Consider the following 16,723-nt stretch of genomic DNA (forward strand, 5'->3'; position numbering starts at 1 on the left):
CTAAATACGGGAATCAGAGGGAACCACAAATAAATTAGAATTGGCCGGGAGCTACAGCGCAGAATGTTGCATCCCGAGAAGTATCCGGCTAAATACGGGAATCAGAGGGAACCGCAAGTAAATTAGAATTGGCCGATCTCAGAAACCAAGCTTGGCGATAAAGGACCAGAAGCAAAGGCTAATTAGCAAAATCTTGGTGTGGGGGCAGGTCAGGGACTTAAAATTGAATTGAGGGGAGGCTGAAAGTTTACCTAAAGCATCCCAATACTCTTGCACCATTCCGCTTAGTGACCCATCCACTCTGCCCAGTTATTGCTGTCCACACGGCCAAAGATTATCCCAGCTGCCAGTAGCAGAGGATGACTGCTTAGAGGATATCAATCCTTATTTAATATCAATTTTGTCTGCTTTTTATTGCCTGCTATTCTGCTGTGTAGTTAAGCAAACAAAAGCCCCTTAATAGAGCCTATCCAGCTATTTTTGTCTCTCTTATCTCTACGAGGGGGGGGGGGGGGTCATTCCATGCGTCTGTCATCTTTTACATGAAGAAGTATTTGTTAATGTTGATACAGGATATGGAGCCTACTCCTGATGTGAGTGTCGTAACCATTTATCAGGATGAGGCTTGTTGGTTACCCCCAGTCATTTTGGAAGACTCTGCTCACTGGTTTGATTTTTCCCTTAAATTTTACATATCGTAACGGATAAGGACCAACTTATATACAAAAAAAAAAAAGAGAGAAAGCTTTTAAAGCAACTTCTAAAGGTATTTACTTGGCTCCTAATTGGGAATGGAGAGGCTCTTATTCAATAGTGACCAGCACTGCCATGATACATACAGGGTATTTCTATAACTAGGCGTGTGCAGTTATGTATGCCTTGCATGTGTAAGTGCTCTAAGCACTATGTTGCAGGAGACAGCTCAATGGTCCCTGGTGCCCTGAGGCAACTTTTGGTTTGGTGCTCTCCCATTGGCACACCTCCCATTGATGCAGCCCCCACTGGCATGCTTTCAGGCCATCCACCCCCCCCCCCCCCCCAGCATACCTTTAAAGGCAATTTCCTCCTCCTGAATACTGACAGCGTTTCACCTAACTCTGCCTGCATCAGCCCCATCTACATTTAAAGACAGTTTCCCCCTACAGTATTCTATAATTTACGTGTGTAAGTTGGTGGCAGGTGCATGCCCCTCCCAAGCTCCACCCACATCTACACTAAGGCACTACATTACAAAATAAGTGTGGAGTGGAGGAGTGGCCTAGTGGTTAGGGTGGTGGACTTTGGTCCTGAGGAACTGAGTTCGATTCCCACTTCAGGCACAGGCAGCTCCTTGTGACTCTGGGCAAGTCACTTAACCCTCCATTGCCCCATGTAAGCTGCATTGAGCCTGCCATGAGTGGGAAAGTACGGGGTACAAATGTAACAAAAAAAAATAGCAGGGTCCGCTTAACCTATGGACCAGGTGAGGCTCTGGCCCAGGGCGCTGGAGATACAGGGCTCCAAATGCCTGAGCCTGTAATAATGTCACTGGCCCTATAGGTTAAGCTGGCCCAGAGCTTACCTGACAACATTGCGTGTGCAGGGAAAAAAAGAGCTGACAGTCCCCTTTCTGTATCAGGCCACCTTCCCCCATCTACCTTTAAAGGCAGTTTTCCCCTTCCAAACACAGACAGCATTTCATCTGACACCTGCTTGCCATGGCCAGGGCTTTACATATGTGATTAAGGGAGTCATTCTGCTCATAAGAACATTGTTTGTTTCTGCCTCCAACATGAAGAAAAACAACTTGCTGCCCTTACACAGCTAGGTTTATAAAAATGACCAGCTAGTGCTGGGCAGACTTCTGCAATCTGTGCCCTGAAAATGGCAGATAGAAATCAAGGGAAATGCCAACACTTGCACATGGAAACTGCCATGTTTGTTCTGCTTCTTTAAAATGGCTGCTTCTGTACTCCTGCACAACCTTACAGGAGTTCAGCAGATCCTTTTGACTTGAACGTCTAAATTCTAGACGCAACATTTTATGTAAAATGGATTTTCTTGCTTTTTTGCAAATTCAGATTGTCTATCAAGGACAAAAGGACCTTTGAGATTGCAGCTACAATTTTGTGCTATACTTTCAACAAGAAGAATTCCCCCCCCCCCCCCACCTCCTTCACTATCTTGTTTTTAGAAACAAGTCGAGACATAGTTCAGATTGTTTCTGAATGTGTTTTGCTGGGTCTAATATTCTGACCTTGTTTTAGAGGGTGGTGGTTTTACTGTCTTGGTACAGAACACGTGAAAACAATTTTGACACTTTACTTAGATGGACACTTGCGACTTGTAACATTCCTATCTGGGGCCATTTTATAGCTTTTTAACAGAGTCTCGTGATGTTCTCATTCTTGAGTAGAAACTGTGTAAAATGTAAAGCTGTTGCTTCATGAATCAGTTTGGAAAAATGTGTCATTGTTTTTCTGCCTGTTTGCAAAATCTGTCACCACAGATTTTAATGCCAAATCTTTAGCACAAACAGTCAAAACTTCTTTCAGTAAAAAGTGGTCAAAATAAAACATGGAAAAGAAAATAAGATGATACCTTTTTTTATTGGACATAACTTAATACATTTCTTGATTAGCTTTCGAAGGTTGCCCTTCTTCCTCAGATCGGAAATAAGCAAATGTCTGAGGAAGAAGGGCAACCTTTGAAAGCTAATCAAGAAATGTATTAAGTTATGCCCAATAAAAAAGGTATCATATTTTCTTTTCCATGTTTTATTTTGTTTGATTTCTATTGATAACCTTAAGAGTGGACTAACACGGCTACCACACTTCTTTACTAAAAAGTGGTAAACAGTGCAAAATCATTTAGTCAATACTAATATGTTCTTCTTAGTTTTGGCCAATAGGAATTAGGTAGAAGATGTGAGTTTTTCCCAAATAATTTGCAAAGGTGAATATCTCTTTGTTTTTTCCACTTTTCCTTCAGCGTTGTCCTCTGTCTCTAGCTTTGTATGGAGGACAGTGGGCCAATGAGGACAGGATTGTGGATGAGGGAGACTGTGGAGCTCATTTTTCAAGAGAAAAACGTCCAAAAAGTGGCATAAATCTGCATTTGGTCATTTTTCTCACATAAACATCCAAATTAGTATTTTCAAAATCAATTTTTATACATTTTTCTATGAAGTCCATCAGAAGTGCACTCAATTCACAAGGGGGCGTGCCAGGGGCGTGTTAAAGGTGGGATCTGACATTCCTAACACTTGGACGTTTTTCTGCCATAATGGAACAAAACAAAAGCAGCCAGGGCTATAAGTTGGACGTTTTGGTCTAGACCTGTTTTATTAGCGACTAAGCCATGTGAAAGTGCGCTAAATGACCAGATGACTACTGCAGGAATAAAGGAATGATACCCCCTTACTCCCACTTGGTCACTGACCACCTCCCACCCTACAAAAGATGTAAATGAAATAGTACATACCAGCCTCTATGGCAGCTTCAGATGTTATGGCCAGGCCTATTAGAGCAGCAAGTAGGTTTCCATGAATAGCCTAGTGGTGGGTGTGGTGTACTGTAGAGAAGGTGACCCAGGTTCATACTCCACTCTAACTATTACACTTGTGGTGGAAAGTGTGAGCCTCTCCCCAAAAACCTACTGTACCCACATATAGGTAACTCCTACAGCCATAAGGTCTGTTGTAGTGGTGTATAGTTGGGTATAGTGGTTTTTTTGTGAGTTTCGAAGGGCTCACTATACAATAGAAGCAGTTAATGGTGAGATGTGTACCTAGGACCTTTTCTATTAAGTCCACTGCAGTGCCCCTTAGAGTGCCACACTGCTCTGCTGGGAATCCTGTGTGGCCAGTCTACTAGGAAAGCTAGCTTCTCCTACATCCAAATGGCTTGATTTTGTGTGTTTTTCACTTAGACTTTTTTTTTTTTGAAAATGATCCAAAAAGGTAGATGTATTAAGCACAGCAGCATCAAGGAAATGGGTCATTTTCAAAGAAAAAAGATAAAACGTTTTTCTGGTTTGAAAATGGTCATTTTCACGACTTGATTTTTGGGCTTTTTCAGCAAAATGTCCAGTGTTGGATTTAGACGTCATATCGAAAATACCCCGCTGTGTCAGTAAAGTTGCCTTCCTCGTACTGTAAAGGTCTTCTCCGTGACTCTTCCATAGATATACTAACCACTGTTCTGCTCCTTGATTGCAGGATGGTTCACTGGGGAACATTGATGACCTCGCTCAGCAGTACGCAGACTACTACAACACTTGCTTCACTGACGTCTGTGAGAGGATGGAGGAGCTTCGCAAGCGCAGGGTTTCCCAGGATCTTGACATGGTAAGGGTCAACAGGATCCACAATAAATGTTCTTATACTAGCAGCTGACAGAGCCCCAACAGTTTGACTCTGTGATGATTTCTAAACAGAACATTTTAAATAAAATGTATTGTAGAGGTTAATGAGCAACATTTTGGGATGGCTTCTGGGTCTTTCTTGAGGCCCATGGAGGAGTGGCCGACAACGGCATGGTACTCAGCTGACCATCTACGACATGGTACTCAGCTGACCACCTACTGACCCACACAGTGGCATTCCCATAAGATGCTTCTCTCCCAGCCCTTATTCATTTTGAGACCTGGATGCCTGGGACGACCATGAAGTGAAATGAAATGGTTAGGTATGGGGAGGCATTAGGGGATTGGAAATAAACCATATAACAAGTTATAAAAACATGTGAATAACTTGCTATGGAACTATCATTCATTCTATAACTTTGATTTCTTACTTTTAGACCAGTATAAACATATTTCTGCCATATTACATATAAAATAAATAGATCATAGAGATTAAAACAAACAAATTAATTGAGGCATAGAAGTCACTATGTATGATACTCGCATGGTATTTACATTGGAAAATACACAACTATGTATTCACTTGAAGAGCACAGGGAAGACATTGTAGAGGGTAACAATAGATCACATAGGCCAGTGTCCTTTACTTCAAGTCCTGGGGCCCAGTGGTATCCTCCTTTCACCCTGGATGTGGCTCTCTGACTCTCTCCCCTCAAGATACACTTTCCACCCACCTCAACTGGATGATCGCTGTTGGCACTGTCTCCAGAACCACTACTCTGTTTTCCCTTAGGATTCTGGCTCTTGGTGAGTTTGAGTTGTGCAGCACATGAGCTTCCATACTGTCTTCACAAGACAGTGTGAACAGTGAAGCAGTGGTGTGTCCATTCAAGTTGCGTGTGTTGTGTACGCACCCCCTGTCGTTATGTAATGTTGCAGCCAGCTAGGGGTAGTACATACATTCATTTGGCCCTCTGTTCATAAAGGTTGCCCACCCCTGGTTACTACAGTGCTGAACAAAAAGCACAGCCCCTTAGGAAAAAAACACACCAAAAAACCACATGAACATCACCCATGTGTAATCTAGTCCATGTTAAATGGATTGTTGTTCATACAACTGAAATAACTCGCATAAGATCTGAGCCTTAAAATCAGTTGAAACCGCTGCCACATGGTGTACTTTTTCTTTACCCCCCCCCCCCCCCCCCCCAGTTCCCACTACCCCCTCCCCCAACGTAGGACTAAACACAAAAGAAGAGGATTGGCTTATTTATCAATTAAGTTGTGTTTACAATTTAGGCGTACTCCCAAATTAGTGCATACAACTTTAGGTGCCTTTGACAGAACTTGGGGGTTAACATGCAAAGTTACGCATGAAAGGTTATCTTCAGGATGGAGTTAAAGTAAAATTTGATACCCAACACAGCTTGCGATATCCGGGACAGGAAATCATGAAGCCTGCAAGGATTACTGGCAGCTACATACTTGAAATGTTGGCAGTTCTTTGGGATAAAAGTGTTTCCTCTGTACTGTCTCTGATTTAGGGTGTAAAGCACTGTACATTAGTCCTGTGGATCCTTGGAGAGTATTTGTCCCTTGCTGACCTTTTACTTGGGCTCAATTCAAATGCTTCTTTGAGGGATGGGATGGAAGGCAACATCTGTGGATCAGAGCATTTGACCAGGATTTGAACTCAGCACTGTCATTAGCCCCTGGGCTGGCTCCATACCTATTTTCAATCCAGTAGTGACTTCCTGCCCTAATGGAAAGATGATTGGGTCAGTTTAGTGGCACAGTGGCAAGTGTTGTGCACTGCCATGCCAAAGAGCAGGGTTCAAGTGTTCACCATTCACCAGGCCAGCCTGAGACCTAGACAATGTGAAGGCAGCATTCACAATCCTTAGGGGAAGGGGAAGGATCTTAGCCATCATCCAACAGTGACGCCTAGAGACCAGACTTGTAATTCACACTGTCTAGGATTCAGAGGACCTGTGGCTCATGATCCCTGGTCTGGACAAGGATGGGAAAGAGATATAAGATCCAGTCAGCCAGGTAGCTGTGAAAGAAGGCTTAAGGCAGGGCAGACTAACTTTTTTATATTAGCGTCAGCAGTAGGGACAGTGGAACTAAGTGGGTCCCAGGTTTGACAAAAGAGAAAAACTATTTTGACAGCCAAGTTCATTTTTTTTCCTCTTGTAGCCCACAGTGGAACTACAGGCTATAAATCTTCCACTGCCTGTTCTTCGACCCCACAAGGTCCCCAACATCCATCCAACACCAGGTGAGGACACTCGGAGACATGGTTGCTTATTAGAGGGGGGGGGGGGTGTGATGGGAATAGGCAAAATAGGGGGTCCATGAGATTTTGTTCATACCACACTTTTTTTTTTGCAGTGGTTTACATTGGTTAGGGAAGAAAACTTTGAAGCTGAAAATGCTTAGAACTTTTAGAGATGTACAGGAGGGTGACAGAGTTATACAGTAAGTTCATCCTCTTATCCCTTGCAGTGCCCCAGCTGCCTCTCAGATACAAAGGTCTGGGTATATGAATCATAGTTCAGCATGAACTGGTGCCCAGTAGTACTGGCTAATTTTAGGTAGCCTTCATTTTAGCTCCATTACCCAGGAATTTACTAACCAGAGGGCAGGGATCCTTCCAGCTCATGCATCCTGATGTCTCTGCTCATTAAAGCAATACTTCAGCTCCATGAACAAAGAGTAGTGTGGCATGGTTTCCCTGAAAGTGTTCAAGGAGTGACGTGCACCTTGATATGTTGCCTGTACATATTTCACCCTGTGAATTCCAAAAGTATCTCTCTTTATGACAATGCAGGCATTAAGTAGTGTTCTAGCTGTAAATGTGAGAGACTGAAATCATGTCCAAGATACACTAGCTAAGGTCCAGTATATGCAAAGCTACTGAACCTGGAGTCACTACCCTTTGACTAAGCCAGTTTTTAAGGTAGAGTTATTTACCCTCTTAATTTGCTGGCCTCTTTTGAGTGCTGCACTCCTTGCCAGCTTTTGAAAGTTCCTCAGAAAGGGAGACAGGGAGGGAGAGCTGATGTTGTAAAGTGCCACCGAAATAGTCAGAAGCAGGCAATAATATAAACATTAAAAGAGCCACTGCTGAGCATGAAGTTCAAAGCTTGATGGGGGCGAGTGAGGAGGGTCAATTTTTGCTCTTATGTAAAACCTTGTCTGAGGACTTATTCTCAGAGCTCTTGCACAAAGAGTGATAACTTTGAGTAGAGTGTACCACTTCATCTAGTGAATTGATGCTCAGATACTTCTGTTGTTTAGTGTCATTTTTAGTGGATTCTGGATCTGAATTTCCATATCCTTTTGTCCAGCTGTTAGGTGAAGCCTGCTCATAAAATTCTTCTTGACGGAAGGCAAGGGGTGTGACATCCTTGCAGTGATGTTGGGTTCATTGTTGCCCAATCCATTGTCATTGCAACTTTCCTGGGAGCCATCTGGCAGATGAAATGTGACCCGGCGCTGAGGCTGGATCATTTCAATTCCAACCAATAAAAATCCTGATGCAAGAAAATCGGACATCATGGTAATGGAGGAAAACACTAGAATGACAGTGATTATGGTGATGTCAGTTCCAAAGGTGCAAACACAAACTGGGAAAACCTCTGCATGAATAAAACCAAACTAGAAGGAGTAGAGCTTATTTCACTTTGGAGCGGAGGTCGAACCAAATGTCCGTGATACAGACAGGCAGGTCGAAAAACATACGCGAGTGAATCCACACTGACAAACTATCAGGCTTATTTTCGAAAGAGAAGGGCGCCCATCTTTTGACACAAATTGGGAAATGGGCATCCTTCTCCCAGGGTCACCCAAATCGGCATAATCGAACGCATGTCTTCAGTCCTTAGATCATTTTCAAAGTGAAAGTAGGTGTACGTGTTCACTTTGAAAACTGAAACATCTGTCAGTAAAACGTGTTTATGGATTTTGCAATTGTGCAGGTAGTATAAAAATTGTCCTATATCCGACTCTCTATAGCTGAACACAGTATTACCTTTTGGTTTAAAATTAATCATAAAATCAATAATAGAATAATTCTTCACAAACCAGACATTTATTGGAAACCGCCCTGTATGTGAGGCCTGTCCAGAGAAGATGATTTATATTGTAAACTAAAAATCATGTTTTTTTTTTAAATTTTTTAAAGAAGCAGTTTATAAGAACATGACAAATAGTTAAGTGAGTGAAATAGGCCACTCGTTTAGTGCTTCTTCCATTTAAGCTGTATTCACATAGAAACATAGGAAATTATGGACAGTAAGGCCCACCAAGGATTTCAGTTTTACCCATTCCAACATGCTCCCTTGGTCTGATACGATGTTCCCCTGCTGTTAAAGCCATGCTTCTTTGGCTCTTATAACGTGCTGGATTCCAGATATACTACTCTCCTTTAGGTGTAACAGCATTAGTTTATCCACCCATAGGCTGACTATAGTTACTGACCTCCATTCTGAGTCTACTTTTGTGAAGCGAGAGGACAACTTAGAAAAGTCCAAGTAGTAGGGAAGGGACATAGGTCAACCAATAAAAATCCAGAGGTTGATTGCAGTAGACTTATTGAATATCAAAATATATGCAAACTCGACACGGAACCGTGTTTTGGTAATGAAATTGCTTGCCTCAAGAGTCAAATGTATCTGATGTGTAATGTCTGTATATCACAATTATTATAGATGACAAAAGCCAAAGGCCTCTTTGATGTGAAGCAACAAGCTGCAACAATATCCACTTGTGGATATATATATATATTTTTTTTTGTTTTTGTTTTTGTTTTTATTGGCTGGCATATGTCCTTTCCCTACTACTTGAAGTTTTGTGAGAGGGCAACTTGCCATCTCTAGTCCTCTGGTGACATTTCTGTCTCCAAGGAGCTGTTGAAGATTTTCACCAAGGCTTCCAAGCTTCCAAATCCCCTCTAAGCTTCTTTAAGATCCTGGGATATATCTCCTGCTTCCCCTTTTAGTTTTGTGAGTTTGATCAAAACCTTTCTCTCAGAGGCAAGGGTTTCAAATAGGTTAGTTTTGTGCATACCACGGCAGTAATGAACTTCATTGTAGGCCATGATATGTTGGAACAGGATCTCAGTTTCTGAAATCTATTGCTACTGCTCATCTTAAGTTTGCATTATACCATAGAAAGATTCCTTCAGAAATTCACAGGGTCTAAATTTGGGTTATAGTGATTTATAAATAAAATTGGATTGGATTGAACAATAAGTTCAGGCAGCATATCAGGGTGTGCTTGAAAGTTCTTCTTATTCAGGCTGGTGGCCAAGGCTGGCCTTAGCAATTGTTGGGCCCGTGCAGACCATTTTGGTGGGGACCCCCCCCCCCCCCCCTCCACCTGGTGCTTAAGATTTCAGATGAGGTGCCAGGGATTTATTTAAACAGAATGTTTTAATTACCGACTACTATTGTGCTCTTAGGGGTCCTTTTAGTAAGCTGTGGTAAAAAGGGCCCTGTGGTAGCGGTGGGGGCTGTTTTTGCCATGTGCTGTGGCCCTTTTTATCACAGCGGCTAAAAAAAGGCTGAAAATACCCTGGCTATGTGGCAAGGATGCTCTTACCATGTGGCCATGTGAGGGGAAGCACTTACCGCCACTGCCGGGTAACTGCTGTGCTAGAAAATAGTTCCCTATTTTCCCTAGCATGGGAAATGTCACGCGCTAGGGCTGAAACTACCACCGGTGCTTGTATTGGGCTGGCTGTAGCCATATTAGCGCGCTGTAAGGCCGCGTTGGGCTTACCACTACTTTTGCCATGGACCCCAGTTGTAGTACGATAACAAAAACAGAGAATCACTGAAGACATTTGTCATGTTACATTGCATCACCTACTTATTACACTTTATTAGAAATAAAACATTAGCTTATATTTATTTTTTTTAACAAAATTTATTAAATAAGTTAAATTTATTCCGATCCCTGGCCTGTTTAATAGTGCTATGCCAGTTAAGCGCTAATATTCAGCGTGAGATAACTGGTTATCTCCGTTGAATATTAGCACTTAGAGCATAGCCAATAACCGGCTATATCTCATGATATAGCCAGCTATCCGCAAATATTTAGACGCTGGCCAGCTAAATTTAGCAGGCCTATCTTTGGCCTCTATAAGCTTAACCAGCCTGTGCTGAATATCAAGTTAGCCAGTTAAGTTTAAGCTGGCCAAAAACAGCCTGGCATTGAATATCCGGTCTCACCGCCGATCACGGGAGTCAACCGGGCTGCCTCCTGTGGGCTGAATAATAATGACTGGTGGTGAAGTGGGAGGAGTGCAGAGAGTTAGTGTTAAGGAGCATGATTACCAAGGGGGGGGTGGGGGGATGAGAAGGAGAAAGAGGGAGACGAAAAGGGAAAAGAAGCTTTAACTTTTGGTCAGCTCCCGTCACTGATTCAAAATGGCTGCTGAGAATTCAAGCAGTGACCTTGCAAGACTTCTGCGGAAGAGAGATGATTGGGAAGGGGACAAGCAGGTTGGGAGGGGACACAAGAGGAGGATTAATGGCCTTTGAGAGGAGAGGAGTGGCTAGCAGGAGAGAGAGTATCTTTGATGGACAAACTGGTGAGGACATCTCCCATCCCTGCTCTGCTGAATTAAGCAATTTTGTACTTTACATGGGTACACTATTAAGCCAAGAAAGACTTACTTCCAACAGTAGCAAGATCATAGGAGCCAACTTTTCAAAATGATTGGGGGTGCTGAAATTTTTTTTTGTTACAGGTGATGCATTTCCCCTCCTCCCCCCTCTCCCCCTCCATTCATATCCAGCAATTCTCCTCTCTCCCCTGCCCTCACCTCCATTCATATCCAGCAATTCTCCTCTCTCCCCTGCCCTCCCCTCCCTCCAACCATGTCCAACAAGTCTTATCTCTCTCCTGCCCTCTCTTCCGTGTCCAGCAATTTCTCCTCTCTCCCCTCCATGTTCAGTGATTTCTCCTCTCTCCCCTCCCCTCCATGTCCAGTAACTCACCCCAACCACCACCTGCCCCTTTCCAGCCTCCCCCCCTCCGAGTTTCAGTCCCAACTCCAGCCCGACCTCTTCTCCCACAACAATCCTCCGTCCTTGCCTTCCTGCCACCCAGAATTTAAAACTCATCTTACCTCGCTCGGTCCCGGCAGCAGTGAAAGACGAGCAGGCTCGGCTTCAGCCTTCCCTTCTCTCTCAGCTCTGGTCCCGCCCTCATTTCCTGTTTCCGCGAGGGCGGGGACCAGAGCTGAGAGAGAAGGGAAGGCTGAAGCCGAGCCTGCTCGCCTTTCACTGCTGCTGGGACCGAGCGAGGTAAGATGAGTTTTAAATTCTGGACGGCAGAAAGGCGAGGGTGGAGGACTATTGAAGGAGAGGAGGACAGGCAGGTCGGGCTGGCTGGGGTTGGAGCCGGAACTTCCGACGGCGGGTTGAAATATTGGCCACGGAGTCGGCGCCTATGAGCAAGATAATATATGTTAATTCATAGGTATGTCAACATTTCATTATTTAGAGATTTACTCACTGAGGCAACCCTACTTGCATGTAGGGAAATACCAGACTCCTAGGTGGGGTTACATAGAGGCAGATGTTGAATTCATTTTTAAGATAACTGAAGGGATCTTTTACTAAAGTGTGCTAAGTTTTTGCACTAACGCACCTTAACAATAAAAATTAAAATGCGCTAAGTGCAAAGTCTGTGCAGTTATTGTTGGGAGTGTGCCCAGCATGTCCTCAGCAATGACCATACTGAAAACTGCACTAGCGCATAGGAGCCGACTCTGTGGGTGCTGTGGGTGCTTGAGCACCCCCAATATTGAGAAAATTCCTTTTATGTGTCCAGGGAGGGGTTATTTCCATTGGACTTAGCACCCCCAATAATTTTGAAAACTTGGCTCCTATACTAGCATGTGTCAACCTGGTTGAAACTAGCGCAGGTTCACTTACCCCTGGATTCTATATAGTGTGCTTAGATTTAAGCGCTGAAATCGGCATGGATTCTATAACACCGCACATAACTTAATTGGCTTAACAAGCTAACGAGCGCTGATAACAGCACTTAACAAGCAATAATGAGCACTAATTGGCACTGATTAGAATTTAGGTGCACAACTCGCTAAGCTTATTCTGTAAAGATGTGCATTGAACTTCTGATGCGCACAGGCAAAAGGGGTGTGGCTACGGGCAGGGAAATGGGCGTTTCAAAATGTAGGCGCCTAGTTATAGAATATGGCCCAGTGCACCTAAATCTATGTGTCGAGATTTACACCATATTTTAGTTGGTGTAAATGGCTCAGCGCTCGCCAATTTCACGCTTCGAAACTAACGCAGGCCACGTTTTCCCAAAGCTTTGTAAAAGAGCCAGGGAGTTTATTTTGGGGGGATTTTACAACTAAAGAAGTGGTTGCCTCTCCCAAAGGCTAAAACACCTTTCCTTCGAAAGGGTTGGCCCTTCCCTGACAACCAAGGGAGATGGGGAGCAGTAGCGTTCCGAGGGGCGCTGACACCCGGGGCGGATCGCCGATGCGCCCCCCTCCCGGGTGCAGCGCGACCCCCCACCCCGGCGAAAGAACCCCCCCCCCCGGGTGCACGCCGCTGGGGGGGGGTGCCGCGTGCCGGTCAGCATCGTTGGTTTCCATGCTCCCTCTGCCCCGGAACAGGTTACTTCCTGTTCCGGGGCAGAGGGAGCATGGAAACCAACGACGCTGACCGGCGCGCGGCACCCCCCCCAGCGGCGTGCACCCGGGGCGGACCGCCCCCACCGCCCCCCCTTGGTACGCCACTGATGGGGAGGAAGAGGGAAGGGACCCGGGAACCTCTGAGTTTACCACCCTAGAAGCTAAAGAAGAAAAGACCTTTATCTCCTAGCCTCTCAACAAGATTCCCCAGGTACAGAAGGGCACAATCCCTTTTTTTTTTCTTCCGAAGTAAAGAAAGAGAGAGAGACTAATGGGCTCACCTCCTGCCTGCTGGAGACTGAGAAAATACTGAGGCTAGGGTCACATGGCCAGGGCTCTTACTGGCTCTCTAGAGACAGAAGTTTCTCAGTCTCCAACCTGCTGGAAGGCGTGCACAACCCATCAGTCCAATCCTGGGCCGGTCCGGAGGGACTAAAGGAAAGCAAATTATCAGGTAAGGTCTAATTTCTCCTAACTGTAGTTTGCATTCCACACTCATTCTCCACCCATGATCCGCCTGGTTCCTTCCTTCTAATACAACATGCAGTTAATGTGTGAATTAGCACGTTCAAACTGCCATGCCACCAATGGTAACAGTTGACGCGCTTGTACAAAAGTGGTTAACACGCTATTTTGTGCGTTAACTGCTGAGCACACTAGTCAAAGACCCCTTTAGAATTTGACAAGAATCCAGATAGACCAATTCAAAATAACTCTACTCAATTCTGATCACAATTGAGCATTTAAGCTTAATTAGCTATATAAAATGATACAACATCTGAAGTGGGTGGGAATCTTTACTGGTCTTGCAAAAAGGAAGAGAAGTGTATAATTTATTGTGCATATATAAACAGGAAAGAGTAGAGACAAGCATAAAGGAATAATTACCAGTTTTGTGGTTAGATCTGAGTCTGCTCTGGAAAACCTGAGAAGGAAGAGTTTAAAATGAGAGAAAAGAAACATTGCTCCAAGCTTTATTTATAAACTGTTGAACTGTTTATGTTGATTGTAATTATAGACAGTTTACCACACTGGCTCACTATTCAAACTTATGGAAACATTCCTGTGAAATGGAAAAACAAAAATTATAAAAATACCACAAAGATATTTATAAAGAATGAAAATCAATAATAGTTTTCAAGAGTTTCATTTATTACTTACAGGTAGTAGGGAGAAATAAAATGAGTTTAACTGTGTATGTGAGATTTAAAATGTTAATAATTAAATCCAAGCGTTAAAGACTACTTCAAGTATTTACAGGGATAATAAACAGCACACAGTATTTGATGTTTAAAATGCTGGTCGCTGTGGATTTTGTAAACCTGAATATTCTGCACTGGGTATAAAGTGGCTACTGCCCTTATCCAGGTTCCAGTGACATTCAGTACGCTACCCACATAACTACCCGCATAAAGTTAGGACAGCTTTTACACTATTTTAACTTTATCCAGATAGTTTCCTGTGTAGCAACAGAATAGTGCAGCTAATTGAGTAACATCTGGCTCAGATTTATCTCCACCTCCCACCCCCGACCTGCCCTGGCACTATCTAGATAGCAGCAGTGCGGTCACTGATATTTTTCTGTGCCATTGTCCGGATGATACTGCTGAAAATTAGTGATTAGCCTTAGTTAGTGCTGTTTATCTGGGCGCCAGCATTGTTACCCAAATAAATAGTTTAAATATCAGGCCCTACATGTTTAAGTAATTTTGAACAAAGTAAATACTTATGAGGAGTGGCCTAGTGGTTAGGGTGGTGGACTTTGGTCCTGGGGAACTGAGGAACTGAGTTTGATTCCCACTTCAGGCACAGGCAACTCCTTGTGACTCTGGGCAAGTCACTTAACCCTCCATTGCCCCATGTAAGCCGCATTGAGCCTGCCATGAGTGGGAAAGCGCGGGGTACAAATGTAACAAAAATAAAAGGACCTGGGGTCCTGTTTACTAAGCCGCAGTAAGGGCGCAATGGCGTGTTTAGCGTACACTAAATGCTGAAGACACCCATAGGAATATATGGGTTTCTCTAGCATTTAGTGTGCTTGGTACAAACGCTAGCGCGTCTTAGTAAATAGGACCCTGAATTTGCAAAGCAATTGACAAGTGTGACTGTGAAATGTTATCGCTTTGAAAACTTGTCAGGAATGTGTTTCAGAAAATTCATTGGTCAACCTCAAATTTTATGGCTGAATAGTTTAGTTTTGTTAACTTTATCTTATGTTTCTGTTTTGATTTTATCTTATGTTTGTATTTTGATTTAATTATACAGTTTTATTGTGCAAAATATGATGGTTCATTACTTACAGCTTTTTTGAAAGCAATTAAGTAATCAAAATAAACAGATAAACCCTGGTAATGTAAAATTTGGTATCAGAGATTGCTTGCATTTTATATCTGCAACTTAACCCATCTTCCCAAACCTATGGAAAAACTGTAAGAAAAGTGTCATCAAGTCCCTCAGGATACTCTGTGAAAGAGTGGGATTGCAGGGAATGTCAACCCTGGTTTTAGTGTCGTCCCTTCAGGGAATGAGAGAGATTCTTGAACCACTATAGACAACACTAGGTAAACCCTGGTAACTGAGCAGGACATGCCCGTTCCCTCAGGTACTCTGCAATATCCATACTAGAAATTGTGCCAAATTTAGTTTTCAAATTAAACTGATTACATATTGAAAGTTTTGATAACATAAATGCAAACAAAAAACACATGTTTATGGAAATATGGCACAAAATATAACAGTGTCTCAGGATCTGAACTTGAGCTGCACAAAAAAATACAGGATGTCTTGATTATGATAAGACTAGTAAAAAAGGCCCGTTTCTGACACAAACGAAACGGGTGCTAGCAAGGTTTTCCTCGGAGTGTGTATGTTTGGGAGAGTGTATGTGAGAGTGACTGTTTGAGAGTCAGAGTGAAAGTGTGAGTGTGTGTGTGTGAGAGAGAGAGTGAGTCTGGGTGTGAGTGTGAGAATGAGAGAGTGTGCAAGTATGTCTGTGAGACACAGTGTGAGAGAGAGTGTGTGTGTGTGGGCGAGAGAGAGAGTGTGTGTGAGACACAGATTTTCTGTGAGAGTGAGTGTATGAGACCAAGCGAGTGTGTAAGTGACTGTGTGGCACATAGAGAGTGAAAGTGATACAGTGTGAGACAGAGTGTGTGAGAGTGAGAGTCAGAAAGACATTGTATATGAGAGAGAGAGTGTGAGCCCTGCCCTCCCAATCCATGCCCATCTGTCCCCTGCCCCCTCCATTCATCCTTTTCCAGCAATTCCCCTCTCTCCCTGAGCCCTGCCCTCCCAATCCATGCCCATCCATGCTCCTCTGTCACCTGTCCCCTCCATTCATCCCTATCCAGCAATTCCCCTCTCTCCCTGAGCCCTGCCCTGCAATCCATATCCATCCATGCCCATCTGTCCCCTCCATTCATCCCTATCCAGCAATTCCCCTCTCCCTGAGACCTGCCCTCCCAATCCATGCCCATCCATGCTCCTCTGTCACCTGCCTCCTCCATTCATCCCTATCCAGCAATTCCCCTCTCTCCCTGAGCCCTGCCCTGCAATCCATATCCATCCATGCCCATCTGTCCCCTCCATTCATCCCTTTCCAGCAATTCCCCTCTCTCCCTGAGCCCTGCCCTCCCAATCCATGCCCATCCATGTTCCTCTGTCACCTGCCCCCTCCATTCATCCCTATCCAGCAAT

General features: G+C 43.9%; 1 protein-coding gene across 3 annotated transcripts in view; it reads left to right on the top strand.

Moving 5' to 3' along the window:
• Positions 1–16,723, top strand: part of SASH1 (SAM and SH3 domain containing 1) — a 568,634-nt gene that overhangs the window by 211,032 nt on the left and 340,879 nt on the right. For 2 of the 3 annotated variants that reach the window (XM_030198038.1, XM_030198036.1), the window contains exon 2: positions 4,199–4,327. The exons of the other annotated variant lie outside the window; for it this stretch is intronic. In XM_030198038.1, the coding sequence (XP_030053898.1) occupies positions 4,283–4,327 (45 nt within the window). In that variant the 5' untranslated portion in view covers positions 4,199–4,282. The remainder of the gene's footprint in view (positions 1–4,198; positions 4,328–16,723) is intronic. 3 annotated transcript variants of the gene reach the window in all.

This window comes from Microcaecilia unicolor, chromosome 3 (assembly GCF_901765095.1).
Source record: "Microcaecilia unicolor chromosome 3, aMicUni1.1, whole genome shotgun sequence".
In the NCBI taxonomy this organism is placed as follows: Eukaryota; Metazoa; Chordata; class Amphibia; order Gymnophiona; family Siphonopidae; genus Microcaecilia; species Microcaecilia unicolor.